Raw genomic sequence first — 12023 nt, forward strand, 5'->3', positions numbered from 1 at the left:
CCATCTAGTTTGACCCCCAACTCTAGCCAGCTCTGCTCATGTAATACACAACACTTCCCTCAGTCTCCAGCTGTTCCAAAAAGGAGAGATATTGATTCCCCCCTACCACTTTTCATAGCTCATTTTTGGAGCAGTTATTGCTGCAATTACTTGCAGTTCCCCGACAGGTTATTTAGTAGTGTTAACAATTCTGCATTATAGTTCTGTTTCAAATCCACACCACGTTTGTATAACACAGCCTTGTTCATTCTGATGCCCTTCAGATATTTTGCACTGACTCATCAGCCCCAGCTAGCATGGTCAGGAAGGCTGAGAATTGTAGTCTAAAACACCCAGAGGGCATTAAGCTGGGTAAGGCTGTTACAGCACTTTCTATCAGTTCAGTGTCTGTTGGTAATTCTTCCAACAACCGTGTAAAGCAAGACAGCATTATTATCCCACATAAGTCCGACAACAGGACTAAGAGAAGCTGACCTACAATCCTGGGAGCTCGCATCAAAGGTGAACTTCGAACCAAGTATTTTCCAGTTCAGTTTAGTCTCTAAGCCACTAAACTAGCAAGTTAAGTACGTAAGCACTGGACTAAACACGTAGATGCTCCCCTCCCCTTTCTACTTTCTTTTTCTTCTGCTGCACTATTCAACAGATGTGATTTACCGCAACGGAACAATTAATCACTACATCTCTCCTTCAGTTAATTCAATGAGCAACAGCTTCTCATGATCACCTACAGCAGCTGGGATAATACTTTCGCTTAGATTCACAGGACATTCCCCTGCAATAATCATTCTCTAACATAAATCACACAAACCACTAGCTCTGGAATACCATGACCATGCAAGAAATGCACTCATGAAAACAGGAATCCTTATGGGATGATTGCTGTTGAATTAACAAGAATCAGACCGTGTACTTTTCCTATCTGCTCTTAGCACTGCATTTCATGATTTTTGACAGTTTGAGAGACAGTAAGCGAAATCTAGCATGTACTGCATTTTAAATGAATACTGCAAGCATAAATACCATGCCTACATTTTTATATTTTCCAGTATTTGGTGGCAATTCAGAAACTAAAGAAATAAATGCTTTAGCCTCATTACCTCTTAAGGATCATAGATTGGTTGGGAAATGTTTTCTGTCACAAGATTTTATAGTGGTCCTCTTTGCTAGTTACAATATTCTGGATAATGTCTACTTATGGCTGATGGAAAATCAGTCTGTGGATGTGGGGAAATGCCCCCCAAAAAGGTCTGTTCCTTACTTGTACCTGTCATTTGGATGGTCACCTGTGCATTCACATACATATGGGCTTCACCAAGGAGCGCAGGGCCTAGATTGGAGTAAAGCTTCCCCAGCTTGGCATCACAGAGTGGGCAGGAGCCCACCCCCACCCCCATCCAGGACAGGATAAAGGGGGGGGGGCTCCCACCCAGTCTCTCCGTTGCCTGAACCCACATCGTCCCAGGTGCACAAGGGAACTGTAAAGAGGGTACAGGTGACCACACCCGGCCCAAGGCAACACAGAGCATTGACGACAGCCAGTGGAGTGGTGGGTGGGTTGTATGAATGCACAGATGACCACTTGAAGAATGACAATTACAGGTAAGCAACCTGCCTTTCTTCTTCATGGTTTCTGTGCATCACACATATATGGGCAACTAGCAAGCTTACCATCCCGGAGAAGGGAGCTGTCATCACCGCACAATTGAGGAGATCCTCAAGTCAGATCGACTGCCAAATGCGCAGTCTTGCCTGGCGCAGACATCTAGCTAGTAGTGGCGAACGAAGGTTGAGGGCGTAGACCGTGTTGCAGTTCTGCAGATCTTGTGCGGTGAGATCCCAGCTGATGCAGTAGTTGCAGTCTGTGTGCATGTGGAGTGGGCACAGGGGTGTACAAGGAGGGGAATCTTTACCATTTCAAAGGCCAGAGAGATGGTGCAGCAGACCCACTTTGAGAATTTCTGGCTTGAGACAGGCTCCCCTGTCTTGTTGCCTTCATAGCAAATGAACAGGTGATCAGTGTGCTGGAGTGAGTCTGTCCAGGTCTTGTAGAATGCAAGGGCCCTGTCGAGGAGATGGGGCATGCCCTCCCTTGGGATGGCAGGGTTGGGGAAGAAGGTGGGGAGGATGATGTCCTGGTTGATGTGAAATGGGGAAGTAACTTTAGGTCTGGGTGGAAGATGACCTTGTCCCTGTGGAAGGTGGTGAAGGGGGCATCGATCCAAAGTGTGGTTTGTTCACTGGCTTGGTGGACGGACATAATGGCTACAAGGAACTCAGTCTTTCAGAAGAGGAGACAAAGATCTGTGGTAGCCATGAGTTCAAATGGCCTCTTGGTGAGGGACTGGGGAACCACCAGGAGACTCCAGGAAGGAGTGCAGGCCCAGATGGGGAGGAGGGGAGAGGCAATATTACGAAGGCCCCTGAGAAAGCAGCGTACAAGGGGTGGGTGAAAATGGAGTACCCCTGGATGGGGGGATGGAAGTGTGAGACGGCTGCTAGGTGAACCCGCAGGGAGGAGGGGAAAAGGCCTGTGGCGAAGCAGGAGTGTAGGCAGGCTAAAATGTGACTGACAGTGGTAAAGGAAGGGTCAACGACCTGCACTCTAGTGGAAGAGGAGAAAGCCTTCCATTTTGCTAGGTAGGACCTGTGAATGGAAGGCTTGAGCATGGCCTGAAAGATGACAGCACCCACCAGAGGGAGGGAGCCAAAGGGGTCTGTCACATTGTGACCCAAGCCATCAGGCAGAGGGTCCTGGTGTCAGGGTGCAGCACCCTGCCCCTGTCCTGGGACAGGAGGTTGGGCAATAGTGAGAGGTGGAGGAAGGACTGTTTGGACAGCTGGAGGAGGAGGGGGAGCCAGGGCTGCCTCAGCTACCACGGGATGATCAAAATGCAGTTGGCCCTGTCCTTTTGGATTTTGGCCACTACCCTGGTGATCAAGGGGAAGGAGGGAGGTATAGAACAGAGCTCCTCCCACTTGAGGAGAAAGGCATCCCCCATGAACATCCTGCTGTGCCCTGCCCTGGAGCAGAAGTACTCACATATGGCATTCTGGGGGGTGGTGAAGAGGTCCATCTTGGGGTGCCCCCATTTCTCGCAGAGAGTGTGGAAGACAGTTCCCACTCATGTAGGATGGAGAGGAAACGGCTCAGGGAGTCTGTCAGGGTGTTTTGGTGGCCTGCAAGGTGAATGGCTGTAATAATGATGCCCTCTCAATGTACCAGTTCCAGATGTCAGGCACGAGGGCTGAGAGGTGGGCAGAGTGGGTCCTGCTGTGCTTGTTCAGACTGAACATGACATTTGTGTTGTCTGTGGCTATCTGAACATGGAATCCTCTCAGGGAATCCTGAAAGAATGCAAGGGCCTTGTGAACTGCTAGCATTTCTAAGCAAGGTGATGTGGAGATCGAGCTCGTCCAGTTCCCCTCAGCCCTGGGTGCACTTGTCTGTGCAGTGGGTGCCCCAGACTGTGCTCGAAGTGTCTTTGGTGACAGTGGCAGAGGGCTCTCAGGGAAGGAAGGGCATTCCCATTGGTCATAGTGCTCCACCAGTGGAGGGATTGGCTGACTGCTGAGGGTGGGGCAGGAGCATGGTGTGGGGGTCTTCGTTCATTGTGAAGATTCCCACGAACCACGGCTGGAGGAGCCTCATTCAGAGGCACAACGCCGAGACTGTTGTGGCCATGATATCTGCAGCCTCTGGATGGTGTGGGTGGTGGAGTGTGCCATGGTCCTGATGGACATGGTCAGCAAAACAAGGGTCTCTGCTGTGGTTGTGGGAGGAAGGCCTTGGCACGGGTAGAGTCCAAGTGAACCCCGATGAAGAAGACAGACTGTGTGGGAGACAGAACAGATTTGTCAGTGTTGATGAGGAGTCTCCAGTCCTGTAGGAGGCAGCATGTGATGTGCAGCCCATGCAGGAGGTCCTCCCTGGAGGGGGCTGCTAGGAGCCAGTCATCCAGGTAGGGGAATATCTGGACACCCTGGAGCCTAAGGTAAGTGCAGTTTGCCGCCATGCACTTTGCCCCTATTGGCCAGGGGAGCCTGGACTTCCACCATTAGGGTGGAGAGGACAATGTGGCTTTAATGCAGCTGAGGGGCGGTAGGATGTCACACTCTATCCTGTATCCCCACTGGATGATAGAGAGAACCAGGAGTCTGATGTGATGTCCTCCCATGCTGTGAGGAACTGAGCCAGATGGAATGTGAAGTTGTGGGAAGGTGCGGGGTGGGGCTGACTGGAACAGAGCATCAGCGCCTGCACCTGGCATCCTAGTTACTGGTGGAGTTGGGGGCCATGCCTCTTGTTGATGGGTGGGATCCTGGGGCATGGGGCACAATCAGGGAAAAAGCGGTGGGTGGGGGCCTCTGGGGTTTCCTGTCCCTTTCTTTGTTGAGTGCCTTGCACAAAACCCATATGCTTGGCAGTGGTTTGCGCCTTATGAAGAGAATCCATGGTCAGTGTGGGCATTAAAGAGTCCTTCCCCATCAAAGGGCAAGTCTTCAATGTGGGCCCATGTCTCACTGGGAAGGGAAGTGGAATGTAAGCACATGTGACGACATTGAGTGATGGTGCCCATCATGGTCTTGCTGTTACAGTCAACATAGTGTCGAGCTGCCTTGAGCTGAAACCAGGAGAGGTTATGCGCTTCAGTGTGTATTAGGTGGGCAGCCTCACGGAGGTGGACAGGCAGGAGTTCTACCATAGCTCCCATTTTTTCCCAAAGGAAAAGCTGGTAAGTAGCCATAGTGGCCTCGTAGTTGGAGACCCTGAAGGCTAGGGAGGCAGCTGCATAGACCTTCTTGGCCTTGCGATCTAGGTAGTGGATCTCCTTGAGTGGACGGGCCCCACTGAGGGATTCCCTACATCAACTCCACTATGGTGGAGTTGGGTTTGGGGTGCTGGAGGAGAAGAGAAAATGCTTTGATGGTCACCTTGTAAGCAGAGTCAGTCCTGTGTGAGGTGGCCAGGCAGCCTGCAGGGACTTTCCAGGACTGCTGGGCTATGCAGAACAGCGCAAGCAGTGCAGGGATGGAGACTGGGGCAGTACCCCTAGGGGCCAGGGCATCATAGACTAGGTCAGCCTCAGGTGGGTGGGATGTCTGAATGCCCAGTTCCTCTGCCACGGAGAGGATAAAGTCAGAAAAGCTACCCCACACCTTTCCAGGAGACAAGGAGGGGTCGTGATCCAGGGCCTGCCCATCCTGGGAGTGAACAGAGGCTGAGGAAGGAGTGTGCGCTGAATCGGGGGAACAGCTCTGACCTGAGATCTGTAATGAAGAGCGGCTCTGGCTTGGAAGGTCTCATGGAGCCAGTGAGTGGTAGGAATGGGATGGAGCAGGGCTGTGGGAGTGATGGCACTGGTGAGTGGACCTGTTGTACGTTGCTCCAGGTAATTGCCTGGAGGTGGAGTCCTCATTGGGCTGGCATCATGGCTGCCCACCTGACTGGGAGAGGCATGGTGGCAGTGTGAGGAAGATGACTCAACCGCTGTGGAGCAGCAATGCTGCAGTAGGGCCCGTGTCTGCGGCCTGCATTCTCAGTGCGCCACATGGTCTCAGCATGATCTTATTGGTGGCTGCAGTCTTGCACATGCGACCTGCAGGAGGCCATAGGAGACAGAGAGTGGCGGTGGCATTAGTCCTCAGAGAGCACTGAGCTTTCAGAGGAGATAGGGCTCTGTTCCTCGTGGTGGTCAAGGTGGCTGAACAGTGGGAGGCAGGGAGCCTGTGGTGGGCCCAGGGTGTGGTGCAGGGCTCCAAGAAGTCAGAGTCAGCTGGACTCTTCGGCTTCAGGCAAGCAGCGCACCGGAGGAGGAGGAGGCTGGAGACCACAAGGAGGATTCTCCCAAGTCTGGCAGAGGTGAGGAGGAGTGGTCTGGGCAGTCCCTGGATGATGGGGTGGTGTCCGCAGGCAATGAGCAAGGCAGCAGATCCCTTGAAGGGGAGAGGCATGGTACTCAGCTTCTGTAGCCAGCATGGGCAGTGGGCCGTGTGCTGGCACAGTTTTGGGCATGGGTGGCTGGCTCCTGGCCACAGGTGGTCCATGTGCCTCTGGGGAGTCTGGGCCTGGGACCAGGGGGTGTCATCAGGGGAACCCCCGGGGCTGGTGTTTTGGGGGGGTTCCAGAAGGGACCCTGGAGTCGGGGGAGATCCTTGGCAGCACAATGTTCTTTGCAGCTACCACTGTGCCCAAAGACCCCTCTCCCGATGAAGCAGGTCTCTCCCTTGGGGTCCTCTTTGTTGAGGGTGATGCTTCCTCGGAGGGAGGTTTTTTGGTCTCTGACGGGTCCATGGTGTGGAGGGCTCTTTGCCAGAGTGCTTGTTGGATCAAGGTGGAGCTCTGCCTCTGTGTTGCTTTTTAAATACTTGGCAATGGGGGCAAGTCTATACAGCCTGCCCCTTGCCGAGGCAGAGGAGGCACCTGGAGTGGCCATCCGCAGTGGGTAGCCGGGCTGCGCAGGAGAAGCAGCAGTGAGAAGCCGAGTTGGCCATGTGGAGTAGAGGGGACACATGTTGGTGCAGGAGAGAAAGCAGGAGGCTAAGTTCTTCGAGTGTGAGAGGAGGTGAGGAGAGAGAAAAGCTGTACTGATCTCAGCTAGAGTTCAGTAGGTAGAAGAGGGAAGTAAAAGAGGAAAAATGGCGAGCAGGTAAGGGAGTGGAAGGTCTGATCAGCAAAGAGACTCAAACACATTCAAAGAAAAACTGGGAGACTGGGTGGGAGCCCCCGCCTCTTATCCTGTCCTGGATGGGAGTGGGACTGGGCTCCTGTCTACTCCATGACACTGAGCTGTGGAAGTTTTTCTCCAATCCAGGCCTTGTGCTCCACGGCAAACCCCATTTGTGTGTGATGCACAGAGACTTGAAGAAGAATGCTTATATATAGTTTTCTCTCTCCCCGCCCCCCACCACACACACACACACACACACACACACCCAGTGGAGAGAATAGCATGTGGGAGGCTTCCTTTCTACAAACTGTTGCTGAATGCTGGATCATAGACAACATAATTTTACTATTAATACAACTTATTAATATATTGATATTATTAAACAGTGTGATAGTAAGTGGGTTTTCATGACTGGGGCTTATAAGCCATGGCTTATTTTTCTGCTCTGTGCATTCTACAAAGTGCCATAATTATGCTTGCTAGACATGGCTTATTGTACTGTCTGAACCTGGTAGGGGTGGGTAGCAGGTGGGTTTACAACAAGCCTGGAACCCATGGGTTGCTGTAGGGTTGTGGGGTAGTTTGTAAACTTCAGACAATATCAGAAGCTGTGTCTAGGGAAGAGAATTATGGTAATTTGGTGACATGTGACCACCACTGACAAGATGAAAAAACAAAACAAAACAGCCATGGCTTATTTTCTTTCCCTGATCATATAAACCCGGTCAATGCACAAATGAGGTGTAAACTGTAAAGGATTTACATCTCTGACACTCTGAAGCATTGCAATTCAGCAGCCTAGGCTGGAAACCCACATCAGCTTTATTTTGAAAGATCAGAGTATGTCTTATATCACCAGCAACAATTTCACAGACATGTGTGCTTCCACAGAGCTGCATGTCAGATTCAATGAATATATACTTTCTTTGAATTATACATGGAGGCTTGAATTTCCAGTCAAACAAGAACATGCATCAAAAAGAAGCATTTTCCCCCAGAACAGCTTGAAGATTACTTTTCATTTTCTTTGCTGTACAAAATCCTCTTAAAACATTATCCAAAATATATTTAATAACACTGAACATAATTCTAGATCAGCAGGAAAGGATGTCACTGGCTGATCATGTCTCCCTCTTCCTGCTTGTGCTTAAAACGATTAATCAGAAAAGGCAATAAAAATACTCAGTCAACACCAACATTCAAAATGTCAGGCTTTTAAATAGTATCTGTTTTTGTTGTCCTAATACTTATACTGGCTAATGATTTCTGTCTGCAGTTTTTTGTACAGTGCAAGCTGATACACATTTAGGAAAAGATACAAGTATGTGAACACAGAGATCTGTCTACATGTATAGGGCTGTCTGGTAGGAACTGGATCAGACAAGCAGGATAAAACTAATCATCATCAGCAAGAGTGCCTGGCTACTCCGAAGAAAATGAACTGCTAAGAGCCTGCACTGCACGTGACCTCATGTCCTGTACGCTCCTCCAAGGAAGAACTTCCAGTACAGATCAAGCAAACGTGATGCATTTATTACCCAGAATAAAGCTCTTGAACTCTCTCATTTAGAGTATGGCATTGGTTAGGATCTCAGAGAAGACACAGCATACTGCATACTGTGTTAGAAAAATATAATGGATTAGCAATTTCCTGCAAATAATATCAGTACTTGATGATTTCACAGCAACACAAATGGAAAACTTTCTCCCATTTTCATATCCTTCCTCCATTTCATCGTAAGAACAATAATTTTCCATCCTTTGTGCCATCCACAAAGTTGTGAAAATCAACTGATGGAAAATAGCAGCCACTGTAAATGAGGCTATGAAGTGAGGGAAAGAAAAAGAAGTATAGACAGGACCAATAGACTCAGGTCTGAGGCTTGCTGGAAAAATCTACAAGTAAATGGCAACTTCCTCACAGTTCCAAATTCATTCATCCTAGGCAAGCCTCTCGTTCTCATCTCATCCCAAGCATGAACAAGTTGCATCACATGCTGGTGCTGCAGTTAATGAGACACAACTTTTAAAATATTCTGCATCATAATCAAATAAACATTTTATGGTCACTCACACTGTCCACTGCAAGGATTTTGGCCCAGATGAAGACCAGAAGAGGCCTTAACTCTCGAGCAGAACTCTGAAGGAGCTTTAACACATAGGGGAAAATGCCAACAGACAGAGCCTGAGGGAAGAAAGCAGAAAACAGAACATCAGCTTAGGATATGTAGGGTACAGGCTGAATATGCTTATCCTCTACAAACCTGAATAGCGTAAGGAATATCTGATAAAAAAATCACCATCATAATGTTTATGCTAAAAAGAGTTAACCTCTCCTTATTTTTCTCAGGTCGATTTATTCCTGGGTGTCACCTGATATTTTCAAACTCATGTGGCCTGCCAAAACTAAGGCATAATTTATTACCAATCTTTGTTCGGTACACAATGTACTCATAATGCACTGTTCTCCATATCACTTGGTTGTGGAATCTCTTGCTCTTACAAACAGACAGACTGACTGCAAAATTTAGTCATCAATCTTTTAACTAGCATTATTTTTAATGGACACAAAATTTCATTTCTTTGCTTCTTGTTAATATTTAAGCTTTCATTTTACACATAAAATTTATTCCAACAATGTTTTTGCGCACCCAGCCATACATAGTTCAAATCCTCAAATAGTTTTACATAATGCCCCTTTCTCTTTAAGGTCCGGGTAGCACATGTGTTAAGCATGAGTAAAATTTACAACAGCTGGGATATCATCTAATTTTTATTCTCATTTTATTCAGGCAGCTTGCTCAATAAATCCAGCATGCCTACAAGAAGCTGTCTGAGAATTCACATCACCTCTCTTATTATCACTATATCTAGCCTCAGATGGAATTGGAAAGGCCAAACAAGGATGGAGATTGCTGTCTTCAGTTAATGAGTGCTACATATAAAAAGGAATCTCATCAACTTCTAGACTCTACTGAACTCTGGTAGTCTGATTTATGTTGACCTTAGGGTCATCCAGTTGCTGTCAGAGGGTAGCCATTTCTGCAAATTCTTGGGATATTATTTTCCATACCCTATAAGAACAAGTTCATCACTCACAAAAGCGGATTGCATTTTTTTTAAAAAGGTAAAACATTTCTCTTCTAAAGAGATGGCCATAATTGTTCATGGGCTCTTTTACCCCTCATTCCAAGCAACAACAGAAGCTTTCTTTCAAAACGTCTTTTGTTAAAGCTGACTAACTAGACTTTGTGATATAAAAGAAGAATATTGCAGAAAGCAACAGCAAACAAGCGAAGTTAGACTACTGGCCATTAAGGAAACAGGGCTTAATGATAAGAAGTTGATTCCAAACAGAAGACCTCTCCTCCCTTTCATCCTGAAAAGGGCTAATCCCATCATCAAGGTGAATCATGCTGCTTGAGGGCAGATCATCTGGACTGTTGGACAGGTCTCACTTGGTCTATTCTCTTAATCTGGTACCATATGATCAGACTAATAATGTTCTGCCTGTCCCTCCCATATCAGCTTGTTCACTAAATTTTCCCACAGAGCCTGAAATTATGCTTCTCAATGACTGCTTGATTTATCTCTGGGTATGCTGGTTTCTGTCTCTTCTTCCTATTTTTTTGAACCAGAATCCAATTCAACAACCACTGAAGGCTGCATTATAAAAGGAGTGAATCCAATCCCTTCAGTAAAATATACCCACCAAGCTAACTGCCCAGGGACCCAGGTCCAAAAATCGTCCCAGTAAATCAAGCGCTCGCAGCCGATGTACTTGACTCAACAGCACCTGGAAATAATAGATGAAAGAATAGGTAGTGCTGGAAAGAACACAGACCACTGAAACTTTGGAGGACACATAACAAGACAGGCTTAGAAAAGGCTGTTTGGGAATCAGCATTTCAGTTTCAGAGGTTTACCGGTCCTATACAAAATCCAACCGCAACTGTACCACAGAGCTGATACCTCAAGCCCTATACTACAAGTATCACACATGATATGCATTTTAATGATTAAGCATTCAGAAGACATTCTAGAAAATACAGCACAGATAGAAATATGACTGACTACCTAGCCTCCTCTTTCTCATCCTCATTCTCACATACTGAGGAACCAAAAATGAGAACATGCTGTTCCCTTATGCCTTGCTGAAAGCCTTCCACAAGTTTCAACTAGCCAGTATTACAAGCATAGTGCTGGAGGGCAGTGTCTTGCTCAAGGCGACATGCTGAATGCAAGACAGAAGTGGGAGTCTGGGCCCCAAAGTCCTAAATTACTCTTTTGACCCCACATTTGCTGGTGCAATTCAACTGCTTTTACAGAAGGCAAATGGATGATCCTATTTTTTTCAGCCATGTTAACAACAAAGCTAGGTCATGCTGTCTCTCCCATTCAGTCTAGCACCAACATCAGCACTGCCTCTGGGGGAAAGCAGGAGCGGCTGGTGCTCAGAGGTGGGAGAGCTTAGTAGTTTGAAAACAAGCAGCTGGCTGATTAGCTGCCACCACCATATATTGCTAACTCATCTGTGAAACACCACCTGCCATAAATTGATGGTGCAGGTGCCCTTCAGACACTGCAGATGAACTCACAGGATCAGGGAGTTCTATAAACTACATTTGTACTCCTCAGAGTCTCAGGTTAGGTCTATACATCTTGAGAGTAAAAAAAATAAATTACAATTATTTTCTACTATTTCTGATCAGAAGGGAATGGTCCCCGATATCATTCTACTCAGCTGCAGGGATATTGTGAATAATGGTGCCTGTTTGGATGAACTAGGGCAAAAAGTTGGAGGTTTGATGGTGTGTGAGTGAAGGAGAGAGAAAGGGAAAGAATGAAGTGAGAATTAAATCTCTAGTCCAAGATATAATGAACAGCAAGAAGCTATTGAAAAGGGCAGACACAATAATCAGACTTCTCTTTCATGGATGCTAAGAGGTTAGAGTGAAAGGAGTGCAGGAGGAAGCAACACATTAGTAATTTAATACAAACTCATTACAACCATGTCTAACTATGCTAATTAACTGGTATTCTTCAGATTTAAATTTAGCTGGGTATGAAATCTTATCAGACTGTGTGTCCTGCCTCTCTTCATTGTCTAAACAGAATTATGGTTTTGAACTGCAATGTTTGATTTCAGGCATGGATCATACATTTGGTTTGCTATCCTTGTTTACACTATAATGCTTTTCACATTGTTTAATATTTCCCTTCAAGTTCCCTGAAATTCTGAATCCCACCTCATACTAATCTCTTAAATTTGCAAGCTTAGGAATATAATATAAAATTTAATTTAATTTAAAAGGCATTAAAGAACAAAATGATTCAATATTCCTTAATAGG

General features: G+C 46.9%; 1 protein-coding gene across 6 annotated transcripts in view; it reads right to left on the bottom strand.

Annotated features, from left to right (window-relative positions):
• RPTOR (regulatory associated protein of MTOR complex 1) overlaps window positions 1–12023 on the bottom strand; it is a 405549-nt gene that overhangs the window by 118623 nt on the left and 274903 nt on the right. For all 6 annotated transcript variants that reach the window (XR_006417225.1, XM_044456423.1, XM_044456421.1 and 3 more), the window contains exons 12-13: window positions 10384–10467; window positions 8746–8856 (exon numbers count right to left, since the gene is read on the bottom strand). Coding sequence is in view for 5 of the 6 variants with exons in the window: in XM_044456423.1 (XP_044312358.1) it covers window positions 8746–8856; window positions 10384–10467 (195 nt within the window). In the remaining variant the exon portion in view is untranslated. The remainder of the gene's footprint in view (window positions 1–8745; window positions 8857–10383; window positions 10468–12023) is intronic.

The sequence above is a fragment of the Varanus komodoensis genome, unplaced genomic scaffold (assembly GCF_004798865.1).
Source record: "Varanus komodoensis strain SLA01 unplaced genomic scaffold, ASM479886v1 scaffold84, whole genome shotgun sequence".
Classification (NCBI taxonomy): Eukaryota; Metazoa; Chordata; class Lepidosauria; order Squamata; family Varanidae; genus Varanus; species Varanus komodoensis.